This window comes from Parasteatoda tepidariorum, chromosome 2 (genome assembly GCF_982258835.1).
Source record: "Parasteatoda tepidariorum strain Cologne lab strain chromosome 2, Ptep-v5.0, whole genome shotgun sequence".
NCBI lineage: Eukaryota > Metazoa > Arthropoda > Arachnida > Araneae > Theridiidae > Parasteatoda > Parasteatoda tepidariorum.
The window spans coordinates 109866552-109892860 of record NC_141756.1 but is presented as its reverse complement, the minus strand read 5'-3'; the positions used below and the strand labels follow the sequence as shown (position 1 = coordinate 109892860).

Below are 26309 nucleotides of genomic sequence, written 5' to 3'. Positions count from 1 at the left end.
TTTGCAACGCATCCTGATCAGAAGATAATTTCAAAATTTTACAAATCCTTATGAAAAAAGAAGGAAAAAATATATTAGCACTTGTAATCTATTAAAATTTTATCTTGATATTTAATTATCTAAGTATATAATATATATGCAATAAAGGAAAATGAAAATTGAATAATTAAATATTTCAGAACCTTAAGTTAGCGGTATTATTCCTCGAACAAAAAAACGCTACTTTCAATAAAGGAAACCTTGTTAAACCTGCCTGGCGCATATTTCACTTGCTTAAAACCCATAGAAAAATTAATAAATAAATACTCTTATTTAGGCTGTACGTGTATATTTTTCCAGTTGAGCTAGGCGATATTTCAAGACATATTATATTACATCAAGACATATTATATTATATTATTGTATATGTATATCACAATAATTATAGAATGTGCTATAATTATCGAATAGAATAATATCACGAGCGTTATCGACAACATTTGACATCTATTACGATAATATCGTGATTATTTACGATAAATTTAATGATCGAATACGAGTTTATCGTGGAGTGTTAAAATTTTATACAGTTACTGAAATATCGACTGAATTAAAATTAGTGTATTATGGAAATATCCATATTTTCAAAGCGATATAGTGCGATATTAAAATTCCATGTCGCCAAATGCTACTAACCCAATATTGAGCTGCAGAAAGTACCGGAAGTGACTTTTGATCGGGAGTTCCCTGAAACGACGGTTCTAAATTTTCAAATTTTCATCTTAACATTATATTCGAACTGTACGCATCGGGAATATGCATTAAAAACTTAGTCACGTGAATATTTTTTTATGTGTCTTATTTTAACTGAAAATAAAGTGTCCTGCGTTCGCACAGTAGTGGCAAATCTGTAAATTTATTTGATGCTCGCCTGACCCCTTCCTTCCACAAGGCGTCTTCTTCTTGAACTCTTCGAAAGCTTTCTAGAGATCAATATCGGTTCCTTTCAGTGCACGTAGCCTCAAATCTTAAGGAAAAAAATATGTCCGATGCAGAATTTCTTAAAATTATTTGTTGACTTAGACAGAGAAGAATTTTTCTTTTGTTCTTTACACAAGTCCTTAATTTTCGGTGAATAAAATAATTTTTTTTTATTTGTAGATTTCGTAATAATACACTGCTTAATGTAAATTTTCATTTTTAAATCTCATTTTTTAAGCATCTTTTGTAAGGAAAAAAAAAATTATAAATTTTTTTTCTCTCTCCTAATAAATTATTTTTCAAGGAGTCATTTCCAGTTTCGTAAACTGTAAGTTAATAATGAAAAAAAATATATTTATACTTTAATGTTTCGAAAGTAATTAATTAGTACATTTTACTGAGGCAACTAAAGGAATTATCGCTATTAACTCCTGTAAATAATTTTTAATGTTCAATTTTTGCTAGCAATTTGAAAGACAAAACTGTTACTTCTAAACTAAGCTGCATTTTTTTTTTAAGAAGTGCCGAAAAAAATCCTAACTTTCGAATGCATTGAGTTTTATATAAATTAGTTGTTTTTTTAGTTTGATAAAATAATTGTAAACTTTTTTTTAAAATTAAAAGAAGATATCTAGGAAATTAAATATCTATTCATATGCTTACAAAATATGTATAATGTTTTCTAAATATTAAAAAAAAAGAAAGAAAAAAAAATTATCAGCTTTGAACATATTGTCCCATTTACGTGTAATAAATATAATGAGTTTGTCATTAATATGATTAATTTCGAGCAATTTTTTATTTTTTACCTAGGGAAAAAGTTTTTTTTATTGTGTATAAATAACTTACTACTTCTTGAATAAATTTTTGAACTATATAAATTTTGATGTAAAAAAAAAAAAAATTTTTTTTTGAAAAATTTAAGAAAGCAAAAGAGTTGCACCTTTTGATCCTCGAATTGATTTTGCATCAAGGATTGCTCAGAAATTGCCCAAAACCGGAAATTTAAAACAATAATAATAATAACCTGAAGCAAACAGTTAATTACCCTACTCCTAGTAAGTGGTAAAAAGTTGCAGCGGTCAAAGGAAGAACGAAACTTGCTTACTAATGTATCGGAAATAATACTTACAGGTATTATTTCCGATGTACTTTTTTATTTTGACGAATAGGACGCAACCGAAAAGATAGGTTCCATAATATAGAGGTTATGCGGATTTTATGCGTAAAAGATACACCACCAGTCATTAGAACTAATTTTATTGGAAGTTGTAATTTTTTTAATAAACATTTCCATTTTTACGTGCATTTATTTACGCACCTGACATTTCTATCAAGACTGTTAAGGTATTGGTTCCTTTGTATTGTTTTACCGCTTAATCAAATATAATTAATCCCAAGACGATAGGTCTAATAATTTAAACGATATAAGAATTTAATGCATAGAGAGTACAATTTTGTACGTGCGAAGTCACCTGCTTTTTAACGAAGACTCCTGTATTTTACGACTATCTCAATCGGTTACCTGTATATTCTCAAATCTCTCCGTATTTGTTAAAGAAATTTAGAAAAAATAAATTAATTGGTGATAAAATATCCACTGATAGCCAAAAATACTTCTTTTATTCTTCAACAGATGGTGCTAATGCCAGTACTGCAGTATGTTGAGTGTTAATTGTTTAAGTCGACCGTGGTAGGCTCAGGGGATAGAGTGTTTGCTTTCCAATGAGGTAAACCCAGGTTCGAATCCCAGCAATGACTAGTCGATATGCATTCTGCATGCGTATGACCTCAGTGCTGACGTGAAATATCCAAAGGTAGACGGATCACGGGATAGAGCACGCTTGTCGTCAGGCTAACCGTGGGAGATTTTCGTAGTTTTCCTCTCCATGTAGCACAAATCCAGGTTAGTTTTATCAAAAAGTCCTTCACAAACGCAAATTTCTCCCACTACTTGATCTAGGAGTTCCCTTGTCTTCTGGATTGGGTTCAAAATTAACAAGGCTACGGAGTTAAACATCAGCAGTCGTAAACCCAACGTTGGGTCGGTTAGAAAAATCTCCGTTATTTTATTTCTCCAATGTTGGCACGTATGCAGTTTTGTACGCGCATCCATTTACGTATCATATTCCCCTTGTTCATAATTTAGGATGACTGCATCATCTACAAATGATGCTCAGTTAGGAAAATTCTCGACAAAAGAGTGAGAATACAAGGTGTTTCGTAATGACTGTCTTTAATATATAATTCTAGAATCCTTATCAACATTAAAGTCAAGAAGGTATGGAATTCAAATGAGAAAGAAGCGGAGAACTCTTTCGAAATCTGTCGAAAAACTTCTGATGGATGGTGGGGTGAAAAGCATCAAAATAAGTTTAATTGTCAAATGAAACTCGGAAGCGTTTCTTATGTAACTTCTGTCCGTTTCCTCCGGCAATTAAACGGGTTTTGATATTTTTAGTTTCACCTCCTTCCTTTGCCATATTGCGATGCCGTCATTTTTTTCTCTGATTAAATATCAATTTACGACTCTCAACGTGCATACTTTTTTTAAACTTTTTTTATCTGAGGGATTCTAAAAATGTATATTAAGAGCGGTCATCACGGAATACTCTTTATAACGCATGAGCTAATTTTCTATAGATATTCTTTAATTTTATTTATTTACTTCCAGATGACTTTTCCGCCATGAAACATTTTGTTGGAAGGAATGCAAAGCTTTATGATTGAGAAGTAAGTGTAATTTTTTTGAGTTTATTTAACTGAGAACAAATTAATTTAAAACTTATATTTGAGTGTTGTTGATAAACATGAGCATGCGTAAGTTTGATAAATAAGAAGCATTGTTAATCCTTATCCTTTTGAATAATTCAGCAGGAAGTTATATCTTTTTTCTAATCTCATCATTTCACAGTATGTAAATAAAAGTAATGCTTTTTTTTTCATTTAAAATAAAACGGTTCCATCATTTTTATCCATAGTTTCAACTAGAAGATAACAAATTTGTTTTTCACTTTAAATTTAACTCAGTTAACCTATTTAAAAAAATCCTCTTTTCACTAAGTGGAGTTACTTTTCTAAGAGCTGCAAGAGTATAGATAGCGCTCAGGGTATAGAGTGCTTGCCACCCAGTGGGGTGATCGATCTTGCTACCAGCAATGACTGGTCGATACGAATTCCGCTCTAGGCTCTCATCGACCATAGTACCGATGGGCTAACCATGGAAGGTTTTCGTGATTTTCCTCTCAATGTTACGCAAATGCAAGTTGAATCAAAAAGTTTACCGAAAAGGCATATTAACCCCAAAGCTTGAATCAGAACTTCACTTGTCTTCTGGGTTGGGTTCAAAATTTACCAACCTGTGGTGTTGAGCATTGATAGTCATAAAGTCAAAATTGAGTCGTTCAAAATTTACTTTACTAAATTTATAACTTACTACGTAGTAAAAAAAAAAAAATTATTCATCATTGTTTGTTAGAAATTTCCTAATTGTTGAATCTATTTAGCTTCAAAGGGTATGTATTTTAGTTAAATTAACTTGACACATGCACTCAAATGCATACAACTTGTTTTGAATTTAATTGGAACGGTGATGTGTCCTTATGCGAACATATATGATGCGCTTAAAAGCCGTGGAAGAATTCTTATGCAATGAATGCAGCTTGAATTCTGATAACATCTTGTGAGAATAATTTCGCATTTTTAGGATGTCTGTGATTTCATTGATTTAAATCATTTAAATTAACTCCATGTATGAAAAATTATCAGTTTTAATGAACAAAAAACGTTGCTTGAAAAAATTTGAATTTTCTTCGAGCTAACAGTATAATTTATAGAACAAAAAATTCCGATTTAATATGTTTTTAATTACGATAGTAATTAGTATTTATTTATTTTGGAAAAAGATTTTGTTGAAATAGAATTAGATTTTTTGTTTAAACATTAGAGTATATTTTAAAGATTAATGCAGATTTTTTTGCAAAAGTTTTTAAAAAAAATTTTATAGCCTAAAAAATTTCATAGTGCTTAAAAAATTATAATAATTTTAATTTAATAAATATATATATATATATATATTTTTTAAAGAAAAAGATGTGTTATTGATTGGCAATATTGGAGAAATAAGCATATGAAGTCATTTGTTTAATCACTTAAAAGTAAAAAGAGAATTGCAAAACAAGTGATAAATAATTAGCAAACTTTTTACTTACGTGTTAAATGACAGTTATACTTGCTCTCTCATTAAAAATCGTTAATTTTAGATTAACATCGATTTCGGAATAAACATTCAAATTTTTTTTGAAAGCAGGAATTTTTAATATAAGAAGAAAAAAATGATTTTGTAAACCCTAATTTTAAAGAACTCCATAATTGAGTGAAAGATGTTCCTAGTTTTCTTTGTTGTATATTCTGTAACACAATAACCTCGTTATTGTATTATTTATTTACTGTTGCATCTTTAATTGTTGTACTTTTTACTTCGCTTTACGTACTTTTTACTATTATGTAATGGCACATTTTAATTTTCTTCTCGATTATTTTAAACCGTATAATTTCCAATTATTTCAACTTAAACTATGCTTTAACTGAAATAAATGACAATTTTCTAATAAAGTAACTTAAGTTCCTCCCCCCGCCTTCCTATTGATGTTATAGTTTGTTCCTATTGATGTGAAATAAATTACTGCACTTTTGAAATAAGATCTTTACTAAGAACGGAATTTTTCATAAAGAATTGAAAATGAATCGCGATTTTTTTCATCCTATTTTTCACTAGTTAACAATGATACATTTCTAAGCCATTACTTAACTTTAACTATTCATAAACTTTAATTATTCATTTGCATGCGTAAAACATTTTTTTAATGTAGTATTACAGTTTAACTTTATTGTTGTGATAATTATAATTAATAATATTTAATAATAATTAATAATATTTCAATTTTTATTTATTTCATTAAATTTAACTAAATATAAACTGAAGTTCTAGAAGTATCAATTAAGTACAATAGTACAATATCAATTAAGTACTAGTAAGTACAATTTAAGTTGGAAAAAAAAAAAACTATTTTATAACAGATAAATTGATTTTTATTTACTCATTTTTAATTTCCACCCGAAAATATACTAATTTTCAGGTTTAAAACGAAAAAAACTAATTTAATTCCTTAAAAAAAATTTAAAAAAACATTGAGAACCATTCTAATAAAACCATTGAGGGTCAAGTGCGATTTTTAAGGCGACGTGGCGACCAGGATTTGCAGAACCTTACTTTTATACATTCACATCATCTTTTTGTTCGCTTATAAATTAATATCTTAATATACTTGTTATGTTGCCTTTCTTAATATGTTGCATTTACCTGTTCTTATTTTGCTATTCATAAATTGTTTGCAGCTTCAATTTATAAATGAATCTTTGAACTACATTTATGTCAAATTGCAAAATCTTAATAAAATTTTGACCAAATTTTGAAAGATTGAGAAGTTGTAATTGTGTGGAACCAGGGTCCGACTTAACCTAATTAGGGCCCTGGGCAAAAAGTTCTTTGGGGAGGGCCCCTCTGCTTCACTACTTCATAAATGAAGAACCGAACTTTATGAATGTGTTTAAATTCTCACCTCATTATACATATATAATAACAAAATTGACTAGAACCTAAAATAGCTATAAAGTCTCCCCTCCTTCAATGGTCAAACGAAATATCATTTTGCTGATTTTCTGACAATTCTGTGCCATCATGCCGAATGCAGTTTTCTGATTGTTAACTTTGTCTTCTAGCTGCGAAAATTTCATATCCTTGCTGACATTAGGACAGAATTCAGCTAAATTTTTGCAATTATGATGGCTCAATTAAGTCAATCAGAAGCCTGTATTTTTTGTAAACATATCGCATTTTGCGGCATGTAAAAATACAGGCTTTTGATTGGCCGAATTTCTATATCGTTAATTGCGTAAATTTAGCTGAATTCCGTACTAAAAAGTCATGGATTTATGAATTATTGATTTTTTGTATTCATACGATAGATTAATGAAGAAGCCAACATAAAACTGACGGATTTTACACTGTACTGGTATTTTGTTTAAAAAAAAATTATTAAAGAAAGAAACCTAAAATAAACTCTCTATTCGATTTAGGGTCCCCCTCTGATGTGGGGCCCGGGGCAACTGATCCGTATGCCCCTGCCTTAGTCAGGTTCTGTGGGGAACTTAGATCTTTTAACATTTTCAGTTACGTTTTTAAGGTTTAGGATTACAATATTATCTAATTTTATTGACATTAGTTTGAAAATAATTATTAAATTTCTTACTCTATATACATAATTTTTTTAAAACAAATTCTATATGCAGGGCCGCGCTATGCATCATTTACTACCACTGAAGAAGGACAGTTTCAGCTCTAGGATTAAAATTTCATTTCAATTCAATGAACACGATAATAAGCACATTAAATTCAGTTATTTATTTGTTTTTATTTCCTTTTTATTTATTTTGTATTTACAGGAATTATTTTTTGACCTGACATGGTTACGTAATTTGGTATCGCTATTTTGTTTCTGGAATACAAAATTAATATTTGTACTCATAGCTGCCAACTCTACTGGATTTTGCCAGTTTCTCCTGGTCTACTGGTTTAATAAGAATTTCCCTGGTTTTTGTACATTTTAGAAAATTCCCTAAAATTGAGTAATTTTCCGAAAAGAAATGCCTATTGAGATAGAATTTTTGCACTGTTTATTGCTTGAATATTTAAATAAGTATTACTAATATATATAATTAAGTGATCCTCATATATAGAAATCAGTTTAAAACTTTTTTTGTTCTAAAATGTTCTATTTTTTTTTATTCAGAACTCCGTTTTTAAATTAATTAAAAAATCTTAATTATTTCTTATGAATTAAATGCCTATTCAAAATTACGAGTAAACATAATTCACAAAATTTAAGCCTGTTTTAATGCCGATCATGACTGGAAAATATTGCGGTTTTTCTATTTTGATGTCTATAAAAATTCCCTATATGTAAAATATTTAGCACATTTCGCAACAGTTATGAAAACAGCTATCATGTACAGTTATCATGTACAGTTATCATGCCGATTTATGTTGGCAGCTATGTGTATTGAAACTAATATAAATTTTATTTAAATAGGTTTAGGCTCAAAATATTCATTGTAGAGAGTCTGTGAATGATAAGAAACAAATTAGTTCAAAATTTGTTTATATAATTAGTTCATGTTTGTTGTAAATTTAGTCACCAAATAACTAACATTACTGGTCCGTGATAAAACAATAAAATATTTTACCGGTCCTCTCACTTAATCGTTTTATGCGGAACACTGTTATGCATCCCTACATTTAGGCTTGAATTTATTTTTTGATTCTCCCTCGTCTCAGTCAGATTCTATATACTTTACTACCCGTTCAGACCTTTTAAGTTCCTAAAATAATTTAACCTCATTGGTATTTGAATTATTTTTCTACAAATGAATATTTCTTTAAAGGTTATATAAAAGGATTCCAAGAGAAGTTAATTATTTGGTCAAATTTAAGACTGGGCGTGTTGTTCTATAAGAGTGGGAGGGCGTGCGAGGAAGTGAGGAGGAGGAATGGGGGTTAGTGAAATTATAAACATGGCGGTTTCGCTTGTCGAATTCTTGGCTAGCTCGATGTACAGTGTCCTTTGACACCAAACTGGTTTTTCTAAAGTAGTTTCTTAAAGATATTTTTTTTTCTTCTCAAAGTTTTTTTTTTATTATTATTTTTATTTTGTTTATTTCATTCCTCCTTCCCCTCCCCTTTCTTATCATCTATAGGTTAACGTGTTCTTCTCCCCCCCTTTTTTTTATTTTTTTATTATCTATACATTTTTTCCCCCTCAGCCGTTCTGTGTGTCTATTGTACGATAAGTTGGCGTTTTCTTCGCGATTTCTGCGAATGAACCAATGGCAAACGATTTTTTAAATAAAATTTTCGTTCAGTGAGTGAAATTGGTGTATCTAGGAATGGAACGTGGGATTTTTATAACCGGAAGTTACTTTTCGCCGTTTCAATGCTGTAAGTATTATTATTTCCGCTAATTTTTATTCGCTTCGATACAATTTTTTGATGTTAAATCACGTTTACATGATGCTTCTGAATAAACGTATAAAATAGTCAAGAATTTGTGAGCTTACAGCCCGCGAATACCAGCTTCACATATTAGTAACTATTCCGTTACAGTTTAAATTGATTATATTGCATAATTTGTAACGTATGAAACTTACTAAATGTTTATTCGAAGAAACGTAAATTATGTATATAATGTAATCGAGTATTTTAGTTTTAATAAATGGTATGAAACTTATCCTTGAAACTTACAACAAGTGGCGTGTTTTTGTTCCTTAGATGTCTAACTCACTGGCTGATTGTAAAAGTTTCTCCTCAATTCTTAACTACATTATGATGAGCTTGCTAGCAGAGTCGTTATTTCAAACTTTTCCAAAAAAAGAAAAAAAAAATAGACTTAAAAATCTCACCTCAAATGTGCGATCAAAAATGCTTAAATAAGTACCCAATGCAAGAAAATTAGACATTTTTCATCAATTTCTACAATTGGGAATAATATAAACCTTTCCTTCTGCTTGCTAGGTCTTGGATATGAGACTTGGTAAAGAAGTTAGTGTTGCCTTAAAAAAAAGAAAGATTTTAGTTCTATATTTTTAATCCTAATTTTTTGTATAAGATGTAAGATTTTTCTACACAAGTGAAATTCTTAATAAATAACAAATGCTTTAAGTTCATTATGCTTTAAGTTCATTGAGTTCATTATGTGTCCCATTTGCAATAAAATATTTGAATAAATAAGTAAGAAATTAATACATTCTAAAGTTAGGAATTGTTTATAAAAACCTTGAAATAGAAGTAAATTTCAGAATTAAAGTAGGGAATTACGTTGAAAATTAAAAAAAATAATAAAAATTTGCGGAAGGGACAGCTGTTACTTAAGCTTCGTAACTTTCCTCAAACTTAGATTACGTGAATCGTAAAAAGAAAAATTAAAAAATTTAATATATATATATATATTTTTTATATTTGTGTCTGAGTGTGTGTGTATATATATATATATATATATATATATATATATATATATATATATATATATATATATATATATATCAATTTGTATTCTTTTTGCGATTAAACGAATTTTACTTATTTGTTCAATTTGTAAATTAAAAGTTATCCTTTGTGTACGTAAGTGTTTCCCGAAGTGTGGTACGCGTACCCCGAGGGGTATGGGAACAGTTTAGCGGGGGTACGCATTCTTATGCAAAATATCTTGCAACAAGCGAAAATTTCGAAAAAATTTATTTAAAAACATGAAAATTTACGATTACGTATTTTTCTATTAGCTATTTTTTGCAGAATTAATAGTTAATAATTAGTGGTGTCAATAGCCAGTAGTGATTTTTAACTTTTGTGCAATTTGTTTATAGAAAAAATGCATTCATTTCTTTATTAGGGGGTACACAGAGTTACGAAAAATTTAGAAAGGGTACACGAAAGTCATAAGTTTGGGAAACACTGGTGTACGTTAATCGTTAAGTTTTACGCAACTAAAATTATTAAAGCTTATTTTATTACCGTCATTGAACGGCCTACCCAATTTTTGGGTTTACGACTACTAATGTTCAACTACGTAGCCTTGTAATTTTGAACCCAATCCAGAAGACAAGGGAACTCCTGGATCAAGTATTGGGAGAAATTTGCCTTCGTGGAGGACTTTTTCATTGGAACCAACCCGCATTTGCGTTACATGGAGAGGAGGACCACGAGAACCACTCGCGGTTAGCCTGATGGAGAGAGGACTCATACCCATGAACCGTCTACCACTGAGGATACTTTCACGTCAGCTCTGTGGTCGGTGCAAGCCGAATGCGAAATTCGACAAACCAACCATCGTTGGGATTCGAACCCGGTTCACCACCTCATTGGAGGGCGAACGCACAAACCCCTGAGCTATCACGGCTCACCACCATTGTGATCAGCAAGCTCATTTGGAAGTCATTCCTATGGAAAATAAATCTGCAGCGTTGCATGGAAAAAATATTTCTTGTAGAACAGTGTTTCTCAAAGTATGGTACGCTTACCCCCAGGGGTTCGGAGACAGTTTAGCGGGGGAACGCGTTCTTATGCGAAATATCTTGTAACAAACAAAAATTTCAAAAGATTTTATTTAAAAATAAACCCTGCCATGATAATTTTCGATTACGTATTTTTCTATTGACTATTTTTTGCAGAGTTAACAGCTAATAATTAGTGGTCTCTACAGCCAGTTGTGAATTTTAACTTTTGTGCAATTTTTTTTATTAAAAAATGCATCTATTTTTTTTTGTTAGTGGTACACAGCGTTGCGCAAAATTTAGAAAGGGTACACAAAAGTCATAAGTTTGGGAAACACTGTTGAAGAAGATCAATAACTGTCACAGGTTTCATTCCAGTTTTACTACGGAAAAGCTTGGTTACAAGTTAACATAATTTTATTTCCTTGTACCCAAGAATTTATTTTTGCAAAAATAACTCCTTTTTTTCCCAACATCATGGTTAAACTGGTCGGTGCAAATAAGTACGTTTCTGAGATTCGAAATAGCGATTGCTGAATATTTTTACTTAAATTAACTGAAACAAAAAAAATATTCCCCGATCTACTATTCGTTTCAATTCATGTCGTTTTATTTAAATTTATTACTGTTTTTAATGTATTATCGTCTCCAATTCATATAGCGCGTGAGTAGCTTTTAATGTTCCTCTCCTTAGTTGAGAAACTATGAACTTAATTCTGAAGAGAAGCAACCTCCTAAAGTTAAAGCTTATAGGCAAAATAAAGACTTATCATGTGAAACCAACTCTTACTTGCCTTATATTTAGTGAAAAATCATGAAAACTTTCCATGGTTAGCCCGAAGTCAAGAGGACACTGGGAATTTAACCCATTGATCCGTTTACCGTTACGGTTCTTTTTTTTTCCGGCAATATTGTTGTCAGTGTTGAACTAAAACAGTATTTATATGATCTAACCAATCATCATCTCTTAAAACGCACATTCATTTACTTGATAAATTAATTATACTTGGAATCCCCAGAATTAATTTTTTTATCTATAATTATTAATTGCTAGACATACAGACCTTAACACATTTTGCAGTATCGAGCTGAAAACATTACGGTTCGATTATTTTTTTTCCCTCTTTGTTCAAACCTATATTTTAAGTCAGAATTCTTTTAGAGACGGTTGCGGTTAATAACCTGCCATTATGACCTAAGATTGTTAAAACGATATTTACATGCTGTAATTCATACATTGTTGACGCATTAAGCGAATGACCCTGTAATTCTGGTAATGGGTTTCGTGATAATCTTGAAAAATCGCCGCCTGTTAGGCAAGGCAGCGTCTGTTCCGCTTGGAAATTTAATTTTTCTCATGAATATATTTTATGATAACTGTTGGCCCATCTATAATGTGGCTCATTTTCCCCCTACTTTTAATGAAATTGAGACCAGTGCAATCGGAGTTATTTCTGATTGATTTTTCTGATTATTTGTTGTCAGAAATGCATGTTTTTAGTTAAGGAGTAAATGCATTTGTTTTGAATTGAAATCAGAGCCGTGTGGAGTTAGTAGTTAAAATGTTGACTCCAGCTTCGATTTATAAGTATTTATCTTAATTAATTTCATAAGATCAAAATAAGACTGTTATTAAAAATTCCGTCCAACGAGAGTGAATCCAATCATATATTTACATAGAAAATCGCTTTGTAAAGGCATACAAACAGAGAGAAAAAAAAATTATAAAACATTATTTTTTAAATGATAAAATTATACCAAATGCTGTCCAACGTTTTGGACGCTCGGCCTCAAGAGAAGAATAGTTGTCCTACTATACTTTAGTCAGGGATACAATCCTAAAAAACCATATAAGCAGTAAAAAAAAAGAGGAAGTTGCTGATAATATTGTAATTCTCAAATAAATAATCCCAAGAAACTGAAGCAGTAAGATGATTAAAAACTTCATTTGCTTCAAAAATAAATTGGAAATAACAGTCGACGTGTTTCAAGCGCCCATTTTTAAGCGCTTGAAACATGTCGACTGTTATTTCTAAGAAGTTTTTAATCAAGTAATATTTTTTTATAACAGTCGTTGAACAGCCGACACAATTTTATGGGTTTACGACTACTAATGTTCAACTCCTGTAGCCTTGTAATCTTGAACACAATCCAGAAAACAAGGGAACTCCTGGATCGAGTATTGGGAGAAATATGCCTTCGGGGAGGACTTTTTTTTGATGGAGCTAACCCGCATTTGCGTTACATGGAGAGGAAGACTACGAGAACCTCCCACGGTTAGCCTGACGGCAAAGGGACTCTAACCCAGAATCCGTCTACCACTGAGGATATTTCCTGTCAGCACTGCAGTCGGCGCAAGCCGGATGCGGAATTCGTATCGACTGGGATTCGAAGCCGGTTCGCCTCGCTCTGTCCCCTGAGCCATCGAATCAAGTAATATTGTAACGACTCATTTGTAAGTAATGGAAAAAGTTTGCCATTTGAGGATTTTTTTTTACAGCCATGCAGATGATTGGGCGGACCCAAGTAGGCCGAAGAATATTAGTTTTATGCTTTGTTCTGCTAATGCTGTTTACACACTCTTATTTTTTTTTTAATTTTTTTTTTTAATACCTGTTGTGGTTAAAAGTTTGCAGAGTTAAAAATCTTGGTTGTTTATTCATTGTTTACAATATTTACTTTGCAACCACTACAATAACATATCAAAGGTAAAGTTCCCAAAAAACTTATTTAAAAAAAAAATTTAAAAAAAACTCTGCTTTAATACTTTAATTAACGCCACAGTGGAAAGGAAAATAAACCAATCCATCGTCTTGCATGACTTCTTTTGTTTCGATAACTTTTGATGTAGTTAAGTCACTGGAAGTTTAGTTTTTATTTTATTTCTTTTGTTAGTAATTTTTACCCTTAAACTATTACTTTCAAACTCGTTCTTTAATACTATATTTAAAAGACATCAGTGAAGTTTTTGTCACACGGAGTATTAACACACGCATATTCTTAAACATGTAAGAGAGGGGAATGTATTTATACAGTTTTGAACACGTTTCTTATCTAATTTTGTTACTGAAATAGCGATAAGGGACCCTCGAAATATTACGTGCGCATCTTTTTTTTTTGATTTTTAACACTCTTGTAAAATAATAAATAAAATAAAAAGCAAATTGTAACTCTCCATCCAATTACGTTAGGTTTTATTTTAGCAATATAATCTAATTTTTATGATATGGTATAGTGCTATTAAACTCAAATTTCATTGTCATAATATTTTTATAGAACATAGCTTTTTACAATATTTTAAATTTACTTTATAGATTCGCATTTATGCAGGAAATTCGATGTATCTAAGGGACCTTTCATAAATGATGCGACAATTTTTTTCTTCTCAATATTTTGCTCCCTTCCCTCTTCTCCTTTGTCACTATGAGTCACACTTCACTTCTTCACTATACCACCTTCTCATTTGTCACATTATACTACATGAACATATGCTAGAAGCATTACATTATCATTAGCTAGCATTACATAAACACATATTAAAACACTTGCAATCAATCATATTTCATTTTCAACCTTCCACTATATATTTTAAAGACATTTTATGAGCTTATCAGTAATTCAGGAGTGATTGTGAGCCCAACTCAAAAATCCTGAAAATTTTTGTGAATAAAATCACATAAATCGAGTAAATTTTTAATGATTTTAATTTTTTTTTCATATTATTATCGTTACTAAAATTCAACATGTCATAATGGCGCATTTCAAAAAATTAATGTCTTTAAAATTTAAATCATTGATATTTTCAAAACATGAACCTCTAAATAAATTCTATGCAGCCTAATTTAAATGAATAATTGTGTATAAGTTTACTCTCTAATTACATTTATTATTCTACCAGAGAAAATATTTACAAATAAAAGAGATGCCAAGTATGAAATCTAGTACTAATATTTTTTTAAATAAATTACACAAGAATTTTTATACATAAATGTGATCGATGATTTCTGAACCTTGGATTTCCGGAAATCCAGATTTTTTCCGGAGCAGAGCACAGTCATATCTGGTAATGATTTAATGTGTACTTATTTTAATAAAAAAAATATGCAACTAATAATTTACAAATATTTAATCTGGGATTTGTAATGTTTTTATTTTAATGCTATAATGTGTTGTGACATTTATTGTACTATTTCCTTCTCCCCCACACGCTACATTTTTAGACGGCCCCTAATTAATAACTAACCAATCGGAAGAGGGGGGCTTGAACTACAGATATATAGCGTTTTAGTACTTGATAATTCCATATCACATAAAGACTTCTTCAAGGTTATATTTATTCTACTCTTAACTCACTGCCACTGGACGATGAGAGGTATTAATATCTTATATATACATATAATGTAAATTTTAAACGTACTTTTCGATAAACAGAAATGTTAGAAAGAAAAAGTGTTAAAAATCACATCAATAGTATATTAAAGTGATAAATTATCTGAAATCAAACTGTAGAATTATTCCAGCAGATTATTAAATAGCTGATACACACACTTCCGTCAAAACGCTACTATTTCAACTGTGTCAACAAGCCTTGTTAGGTCGTACTATTGCGTCATGGAAGTATGCGTTTGTCTTCTCCAGCGTAGGTGCAGACAATAAGTTCAAGGACGATTAGTCCTTTGAAGCTTGATTTATTTTTGATCTGCTAAGTGGTTAGTTAATTAACAAACTCGCATATTTTATAAAAGTTTGTATAGCAGTTCTGATGGGGGGTAAAGTAATTTTTTGTATGCTATTTCTATGAAGAAAGACGTATTTGTAAAGAAAAAATTTTAATGTTTAAGTATAGTTTATTCGATACTGATTTATACTACCTAATAAACATGGATTAAAAGGAAACATGTTTATTTATTTTAAAATTCTATTTTACTGCTTTGAATATGTTATTGGTTGCAGAAATAAAGAAAAATATGGCTCCTCGGTTCAGAATTATATTTATTTTTCAAATACTTCGTATAATTAGAAAAAACTAGGTATAGTATATAAAAAAAAGTAAATAAAGGTATCATCAGAAATGTACTATTGATCACAGTTGCTCGAGGCGTTAAAGTTCGTCCCATTTCCTGTTAATGGAGAGGGACGGTGATTTGAATGTTTTGTGTCCCGTACAAGTTGTGATTTTGGCTTCATCCTGTAAACTTATTTAATTTCTTCAGATTAAAAAAATTCTCAATATTTTTAAAAATTAAAATTTTGTTGATATTTTATATTACAGTATACTCTCACTATCTCGAACTTCGATAACTCAAAAACATTGTCAAGAAGAAAAAAAAGTTTCACCTTGGCATTATATATCTACCTAATGTTAATTTGAATTCCTATGTCGAAGAATTTCTTCTCAGAACTTTGTTTATGTCGAATATTTTTCGAAATATAAAAGGAATTTTTTCGGAAAAATCACAATGTAATTTTACGGCGAATGAATTTTTTTCCTATTTAATGTATAATTTTTTTCTTCTTACTTATAAAACTAAAATTATCATTGCTTTATTTAGATTTATAGTCAACTATGATAACATACATATTTATTAGTAGTTATTCTTATGTTTCGTGACTGTACTTTTTTGGGTAATATCTTAGAATATATCTTTCTACTTATTAGAACATATTTAGTTTTGAACTTGTTATCTCGAAAACTCGCTATCTCAAAAATTTTTAGTGTCCCTTCAACTTTGAGATATCAAGAGTATGCTGTATTACTTATTCAATTTTCGGTACTTTTTTCCATTTTGCCGTCGCAAGTAAATTGAGCTATTTTATTTATTTAAAAAAATAGCCTGCTCCTGAAAAAATAATAACCGTTGAATGAGTTTGTGACTTTGATTCGGCGACTAAATCGCTTGCACCAGTGAAATAGAAAAGTACCCAATTTTTTAAATTTATAAATATTTTTTTTAATATTTTTTACAGCTATTGATTTTCAATGTTGTTTATATGTTACATAATTAATTATTCCTTCTGAAATTCTAGTGCATACCCTTCAAAATTTTAGAATAACCTAGGTACGTAATGCAAAAAAAAAAAAAGGGGGGGGGGGTGAGAGCTAGAAAACGTAAAGTTAAAAATTAGAAATCTGTGCATGTAAGTTGCTCTAAGCTTTATAAAAGTATTTAAAATTTTGATAGAAATAAGAGTGCTAGTTTTTGAAAACAAACTATTATAGGGTGCGTAGCGTTTTTAAAAAGTGCTTATTTTCGTTTTTTAAAGGCCCTTAAAGGTGCTTTTTTTCATTGGGTGTTTTTAAAAAGTGCTTAATTTTCCCTTTTTCAAAATGAGTTTTTTCATATACTATGTTGATTTTCGCTTCGAATTATGCAAAAAGACACGGATCACATTGTTCTACGCAACGTTTTCACAATTAATTCAATTGCAATTTATTTCGGCGTATTATCAGTCCGTATCATATGATAGCATTCGTTTTACGTGATTCAAAATTTCATGATTTTTGACAATTGTCAAAAACAATGCCAAAAGGGTTTTTTTTTTTTTTTTTGACATGACGGTTAGAACAAGATAAAACAGTCAATTGTCAAAAACTTTCCAACCCTGCCTAATTATGATATTTTTTGCTTAAAATTTTTTTTTTTTTTTAGAGTGCTTAAAAGGTGTTTATTTTTTGTTGAATAATTTTTCTACTCATTCTGTATTATATCTTTCTATATTTTCATTGAAAAAAAAAATCTCATTTATTTTCCTCAAATCCAATTTTAATTTCCTTCATTTTTGTTTACAGCAAGATGATGGCGTATGACGCGACCCCCAACCCAGACTTCTCCATTCCAGGAGGTATAAACTATATACAAGGGTATGTTGTCACTTATTTTTAGCCTTGTTTGTTTTTCTTTACTTCTATCAAAATATAATTTCCTTTTTATGTGTCAATCCTCTGTGCCTTATTATCTTTATTTTTACACTGATAACCAAAACTCCTGTTATCTCCTACTGATGCCTTTATAAATAAATTTTACATACTACTCAAATATATAATTAGTAATGTTCCATCTTCAGTAATTCAATTAAAATATCGATTTATTTTTCATCTTCCTTATTTTTTTCTTCTTTTACATTGGACTTAAACTAGATTTTCATTGTTATTATTTATTATGAAATAATTATATCCTAATATTTTTGTAAGTTTCTACTTTATAAAGAATCGTGTTTTTTTTTTTTAAATTGTTGTGCTCATGTATTAAAATTATTTAAAAAAAAAAAAAAAAAAAAAGAAGTAAATTAAGAAAACCTACATTCATACTTAGGAAATATGTTCGAATTTTACAAATTATTGCTGTAAATTAATTTTCTTTGAACCATTTATGAAAAATACTTATAAGTCAGAAAATGTTTTTGAACGAAAAAGTCTATAAATGGCTAAGGGGAGGAGATAAAAAAGTAGTTTTCATTTTGATAACTTTGTTTCGTACTGAAATGAAATCCGTCAAGATTTTGAGAAACAAACTATTTTATTAGTCATTCTAAAGTTATACAAAATTTTAATATTAATTTTTAACTATTTCTTATTAAAAATATTAATAGTGTATTTCTATGCATTAGACCTAATTTAGGTTTCTACTTAGGTTAACAGAAATATTAATGTTACAAAACTATATTCGTTCAAAAAACTTTAGTAAAACACTGTTTTGTATCGGTTCTTAATATATTTCTGAATGAAAAACAGACTATAGATAATGTAGAATGTTCTATTGTACAATTTAGATAGTACATAAGTAAATATCCAACTTCTCTCCCCCATACTCTAACCATATTCATAGACTCTTGTCCATATTTATATTGCATTCATATGGTTTTTATTGTTTAGGAACTCCCCATTTGATGAAAAAATTCGGCAATAAAATTTATGAATCAATAACATTAGAATGATTATCTTATACTCAATATTTATCGGAAATCATGATATTTACGATCTATTATGGGAATTCACTTCCATAAAAGTTCAAAAAAAACATTTCACGATTTATCGATATGACGCCTAAATCTAATAGAAATATGATTTTTAAAAATAATAACGGAATAATTTTATTGAAACAAAACAAATATTTCCTTTGCATTATTTTAAAATTTTCTCTCTTAATTACGTTAAAATCTTTATAAGAGGAGAGAAACAGTTAAAAAATTCATTTTTGTGAGAAACAGCCAAATGTGGCGAACTTCGAACTTCGTTTCCTATTGACCTGCGCTTCACTGTCTACTATGTAAGACTCGCTTGGATGAAATCATTTTTATTTTCTTTAAGAAAAATATATATATGTATTCGAAACGTGATAATAAAGAAAAACCTCTCTTGCATAAGCTATTAGTTAGTTAAATAATACTTTGTTACATTTAATTCTCGAAGTCTTTTTCGAATTACATTCATGTTTTTTCCTCCTCTGCAGGATAAAGTAGCTCGATTTCTTGATTTGATTTGCTGCCACATTTTTTTAGGTCACAGTTCACGATAATCTATCTGCTCGTGCTGCTTTCCAATATTTCCTTGAAATAAAAGAATAGGGGATTTAAAACTTTATGACAATATCAATTTTTTTTATTGTTATTATTCAGGCGGTATCTTACATTTTTTTAAATGATTCTGGTCGGCTTATTATGGTTTATTAGTTTTTAATTTCGTTGCATAACTAATGTAAGTTTTAAGTTAAAATTTTTATAGGAAAAAAATTATAGTGCTTTAAAAAATATTGAGGGGACAAGTATTCGTTTTTGAAATACATTTATGGTATGAAAATAACGTTTATTATTATAAATTTTTAAAATAAATAAAAAATCTCATAAAAAGAAAAGAATAGGAAGTTCAATAATAATCTAAAAGAACAGCAATTTCCTTCGAAATAACTTTAAATGTTACGTTTTTTTTAAATCCAAATCAAAATAGTTTTCTCAGAATTCCGTCTTATGACTGACTCAATCTTTATGGTTTGAGAAATCTAATTAGTGGTAACAATCAATTATTTAAGTCAATATAATATCAATGTATCCAACTTTGACTAAATTCGGGAAATATCTTCCATTTTTAATTTATTGCGACTATTTATTTTATTAATTAATTTTGTAAGAAAACTAATGCAAATTTTTTATTAATTAAAGCTAAAATAAATAAATTTCTATTCCAAAAAGAAATTAAGGTTAACAGTTATTCGGCCTTGAAATAAATTTTTATCTAAAACAAGAAAGTTTTTTTTTATTTATTTTATTTTTAATAATAATTAATGGGAAGGTATAATGTAGGTTAACAATTATTCGGTTTTGAATTGAAAATGATTTAAAATTCTTTTTCATTGATAATTAATGAGAAGAAATAATTTTTTTTTAAAATCCCAGGAAGAAATGATGATTTATAAGAATAACCATTTCTCTGTAATATAAAGTTTCTGTCCCCAAATTTTGCGTTTAAATCATCCACATTCAAATTTTAAGTTAATAAATTAAATAGTAAATTAAAATTAATTTAGACGACTCTAACCTCGTAGTACAGCAGTTGTACCGAATTATGATCTATGATTCAATATTAATCGTTTCCACCTAATATATGCTATTTAGTTTTTGTATGATATCAGTAACGTTATAAAATCAGACACAAACACGTGTCATTTTTCGACGGTATTTAATACTATCAATGATTCTAATATTGTTAATTCAAATCATCACAATAATAATAATGTGTAATACAAATTTAATATTAATTTTGGTTTTTTATGTTTTCCCTAAATGAAAATATTACTGACTTACCCCAAAAAAATTGTGACGGAAATGAATATTTTTCAGTTAATTACGTATTGTTTGTTTTAATAATGGTTGAAAAGTATTTGAACTGAAACAGCATATAAACTGTATTTAATTCTAAATGCCGAAATTTCTAATTTTTCTTAAATAATTATTAAAAATTCAAAATTTTAAGGGAAGCTGCAGCGACTAATACTAAGTTGTGTCAAAATCAAACCAACTAAATATCATCAAATTTATCAAATCATCAAATTTTAATCTTATTTATAAGAAGCCACGTTTATTTTTTGTTGACATATTTTGTTGAATTTTTTATAACTTAAAAAATTTATATTTTTCTATTCAAAAATAGTTGTTTTCATTCGGTATAGGACGGGATTAGCGATGGTTCAGGGGTTAGGGCATTCGTCTCCCAATGTGGTAACTTAGGTTCGAATCCCAGTGATTGCTAGACGATTAGAAATTCCACTTCCAGCTCGCAACGACAGCAGTACTGACTTGAAAACATCCTCAATGGTAGACGAATTATGGGTTGAACTTATCGTACGTACCCTTGGGTTAACCGTGGACGATCTTCGTAGTTTTCCTATTTATGTAACTCAAATGCGTTAGTTTCATCATAAAGAAGTTCTCCACAAAGGCTAATTTCCAGGAGTTCCCTTTTCTTCTGAGTTGGGCTTAAAATTATAAGGCTTTAGAGTTGAACATGAATAATCCTAAACCTAAAAATAGGTCAGCTATTCAGCTCCAGTTGCATTTCAAAATAAAATAAGTACGGAACGAAGTTGAAAAATTGGGAGCATTGAATGATTTATGCAGAAATGATTGTGCTCCGGAAAAAAAATCCGGATTTTCCTCTAACCGCGATCCGGAATTTTGTGGAAATCCAAGGTACAGAAGTTTCAAAAAATCATCGATCACATTTATGTATAAAAATTCTTGCATATTTTATCTAAAAATATTGGAACTAGAATTTATGCTTAGCATCTCTTTCATATGTAAATATTTTTTCTGGTAAAATAATAAATGTGATTAGAGACAAAAGTAAACTTATGCATAATTATTCATTTAAATTATGCTGCATAAAATTTATTAAGAATTTCATGTTTTGAAATGCGTCATTAATAATTTTACTCAAGGAATTTTCAGGATTTTTGAGTTGGTAAATTTTGCAAAGATTCGAATTTGGAACAAGTCACGTAACTCAATATTTTATAAACTTTAAACTTACGGAATGTACAATTAATGATAATTGTAATAACAATGAAATATATGATTTTAAGATGTGTAAACATAGTTTACTTTTCAAGTAGTCGAAATTTCGACCAATCTGCACTATCAGGACCATATTTTCCAGATTCCATCTGTCATCTATCTATACTTCCAAATCTGTTGAGAAGAAAGCATGTATATTCTGAAAATATTGATTTTTGTGTCTTTAATTGGATCATAAATAATAAGGGAACCTTTCAGAATCTGTAAATTGCATTGTAATAAGTGGAAGTCAAGGAAGTGGAAATGTTTTGGGATCAAGCATTATTTTTCCGAGTACGAATTTTTTTTTCCGTCTTTTCCCCAATGTACATTAATTATTAAATATTTATTCTATAAAAGAATTAAAAAATTTTATTCTTATGAATATTGAAAACGAAAATAAGTTTTCTAGATTTCGGTAAAATGCCTTCGCATTTGTTCGAAAATCGTAAATAATCTCTGAAATCATGTCTCTTATTCGTTCGCTAATGTGATAACACGAAAAAAAAAAGAAAAAAAAAACTCGAACATATTACTTAATAAGTTGTTTAACTTATCTTAAAGAAATGTTGGAAAGATTAGATAGTACTTAATCATGTTCAGCCCTGAATGTGATATTTGTCGTGTTTTTTCCTTGAAAAATATTCTAATTTAAAAATGTATGAACAATACAAACATTTTATATTTATTGAATGCACTTTCGTAATTATTAATTAGTTTTAAATCCAATTTACAGTTATGTTTTTTTTCCCTCCCCTTTAAGTAATTTTCTTGGAATTTTTCTAATAAGCAATGCTCTAATAGCTTGTTAACCCTTTGTTGTTATTATTATTATTACCTAAAACCTCTATTACTTTATGATAAAAATATAAAAACTTCATTTGCTTTAAAAAATATGTTTATTGTTTATATAAGTCTACATGTTTTAGGCGCTCAAAAACAGGCGCCTTTTCTCAAGACCCGACAGACTCTTCAGGAATGGCAAGTCTTGAAAATGGGCACCATATATTTTTACGCTTCAGTTCCTTAAATTTATTATTTTAGTATTATTACCTCTTTTATTTACTTTCTTTTTTCATTTCTTGTGCATGATGATACGCATCCGCTGTCCTTAGTGTCCTTAGAAATCCGCTGTGTGTAGTTTTAAAATTACCTAAAAATTAAAAAAAAAAAAAAAAAAAAAAAAAAAAAGCGTTCTTACCATGAAAAAGAAACTGATATTTTAGCAAGGAATTAAATACAAAAGAGTTAATAAAAGTTTAACTAATCATTTCTCGTGAAACCAAAAAAAAAAAAAAGTTCCAAGTATACAGGATGTTCCATAATAACCAGCCTTAATATATTTTTTTAAAATCCTTATTAAATAGTAAGTAAAAATATATATAAGCATTTGAATTAAAAATGAGGGGTAAAAAGCAATAACACTATTGAAATCGAACAAATCGGAATTATCAAATCACAAAACCCGTTTGATTGCAGGCTGAAGCTTATTTGTCTATTTCCGCCCGCAATCAAGCATGTTTTGGTGTTTCCTATATCTGCCTTTCTCCATTATGATTTGTAAGATTTCGACAAGCGTTTTTGCTGTTTTATCGCATAAATATAAATTTTCGATCTCTAATAGTTTTGTGCCCAATTGATTTTCTGTTTAATAGTAAAGTTTCAAAAATGCATATTAAAGGCTCTTTACGGAACATTTTAAACATTTATGTTTCCTTAAGTTGACGACGTTTCTAGCGTGCGATGTAATCTATATATATATTTCTCTTACGCGGCGACGAAAAAAAAGCCTCATTACAACTCCCCGAATGGCAACTCTAGAAAATCGACCCATGATTGCCGCTAAAAATGTCACGTGCCAAATCTAGCTGAGGTGGCACAACGTATAGCGCTTTTAAAAATGGAAACTGAAATAACCTTATACTAGGCAGAAGTGAGTAATCTTTGTCGATAGATCTCTATTTTAGTATTTTGTCGAAAGCGCTTTTTTTCACGAATTTATATGACGATTTTTGATTTATATCACGAATTTATTTCTCTTATTATTGTTATTAGTTATTCATTGAAAAGTGAGTCTCCGTCGTGCTGTTACGCTTTAAGATTTTATACAATAGCACATTTCTAATAGGTTTAACGAATTACATGTTATTTATTTGAATTCAAATTTATTTTAATGACTTAGTATTTACTAAAAAGATGTAAATTTTTTTTAAAAAAAAGTTGTTATATGGATTTGAATGATTGTTTTGAATTCTTCGAATTTTGTGTATTTGCAATGTACCTAAATTAGTAGCGAGCGAAGCAAACCATATAAGATTGCGTAGCAATTTTCGGGGATTGGCGAGCGTTAGCGAGCAGGGGGTGCAGCCCACTAGTTGTTATAAAAAAAGTCAATGTCTCTAAATTTCATTTCCACTTACATCAGTTTCTCAATATTTATTTCATTATCAAGCTTTTATAAATACATTGTGGTGACAATAAATAAAATGATTGTATATGTTATCTATGCAAATGAGTCTTTTATCTATAGTTGATCTTTACACGAGCTGCTTACTGGATGATTTGGCATTATTGAAGGTGTGTTTCTGGTTTGAAGGAAATATTTCATTTGTTTTTATCATTTTCTGGGCCCTTGTAAGAAACAAGAAAACATTTCCTAAAACTCCTAGATATCATAATGAAAAAAAAAAAATGGTGATCTTATAAGCTTAGATTACTTTGATGCGATTGCATTTTTTTTTCCGCACTAGTTTCTGTAGAGAAAGAGGGAATTTCTGGTGCAAATATTCAAGGATGTTGTGCACCTTTCGTATTTGATATGGCTGACCAGGGTTTATTTTAGGGGGGAGAACAAGGGTCTGTTGAAGAACACTTCACAAAAATGTTCATAGTTAAAACGAACTCTTTGAAATAAAATTATCGTTAAAGCGGATTACATTTTACCATGAAAACGAACCTTTCACAAAAGTTTTTTTTTTAATCACAAAAACGAATCCTTTACAATTTTTTTTTTATGGAAAAATGGAGTTGATATATTAAAACTAAATCTCATCCTCATCGTAAAACATATTTTTTTCTCTCAAAAACAGCGCCTTATTTTCGCTTAAGTGTCCTTTATCAGTCAATATTAACGAAAACGGCTCTTTCATATAAAACGACTGAACATACCACTGATTTTTGTGATTTTTCCCGTTAATCAGGACTATACTTTCACTAGTAAAATTAACGATATATTTTTTCACAAAAAATCTGGAATAACCTCGGCTGACTAAACTCTTATGCGGTATAATTTCTTATAATTTTTATTTCTTTCAAAAACTTTTAAACCGCAAAACACACAAATTTTGATGACAAGAAAAAAAAAAAACTTAGAAACTTAGGCTAACAATTCCATACTTGGAGATATGTAAGCAGTTATGCACCAGAGCTTGTAAATTAGATTGAATTGAGTACATTTAGTATTTCTCTTAAAATATGACAAATAAATTATTTTAGAATATTTTTATGATCAATATGAACGAAACAAGCAAAATAAACTAATTATGTTTTTAATCGAATCAGAAATATCAATGGTCAGGAAAATGTTTTTTTTTTCTTCTTTTTTTTCTTATTTATTGGATTGTATATTTATTTCAATGAATATTTTTTATTATTCAAAAGAATATTTGAAGGTAGTCCCCTAATAAAATGCAAAGTTCAAAAAGTAGACCTCTGCTCAAGGTCAGGGTTCCTAGATTTTAGCCTGGCGGGAAAAAAAAAAATTTTTTTTTAATTTTATATTTTTATTATTATTATTGTAATTTTATCCATTAATCTTAGACCTCTTAGAACTACAATTATTAATTGCCCAACGTTTTGAACATAGCATAATTACATTTTAAACAAATCATGTTCAGTTTCATAAAAAATTTCGAACTTACTGAAGATTTAGTACAGTTTTAAAAATAATTCTTCTGAATCAATTAAAAGCACTGTTAAAATGAATTAGAACATGATTGAAGTAATTTAGAACAATCAGACAAAAAATATCTGACTTTGAAGTAAATGTGGAGCTGCAATTACACCATTGATAATAATAACATTTATATCTATTTATGGAATAAATACCACTGATACGAGAATTTATGATTTATATCATAACATATATTTTACTTCTATTATTTTGCTGAATAGTCGTAAATAAAATTAATTGAAGTACG

General features: G+C 29.2%; 1 protein-coding gene across 5 annotated transcripts in view; it reads left to right on the top strand.

Annotated features, from left to right (window-relative positions):
* LOC107447736 (serine/threonine-protein kinase tousled-like 2) overlaps positions 1-26309 on the top strand; it is a 131042-nt gene that overhangs the window by 62302 nt on the left and 42431 nt on the right. For 4 of the 5 annotated variants that reach the window (XM_043050517.3, XM_043050516.3, XM_071178064.2 and 1 more), the window contains 2 exons: positions 3635-3693; positions 17855-17926. In XM_043050517.3, coding sequence (XP_042906451.2) covers positions 3671-3693; positions 17855-17926 — 95 coding nt within the window. In that variant the 5' untranslated portion in view covers positions 3635-3670. Of the gene's footprint in view, positions 1-3634; positions 3694-8882; positions 9017-17854; positions 17927-26309 lie in introns of those variants that run through there. The other variant, XM_043050519.3, reaches the window with a different exon arrangement.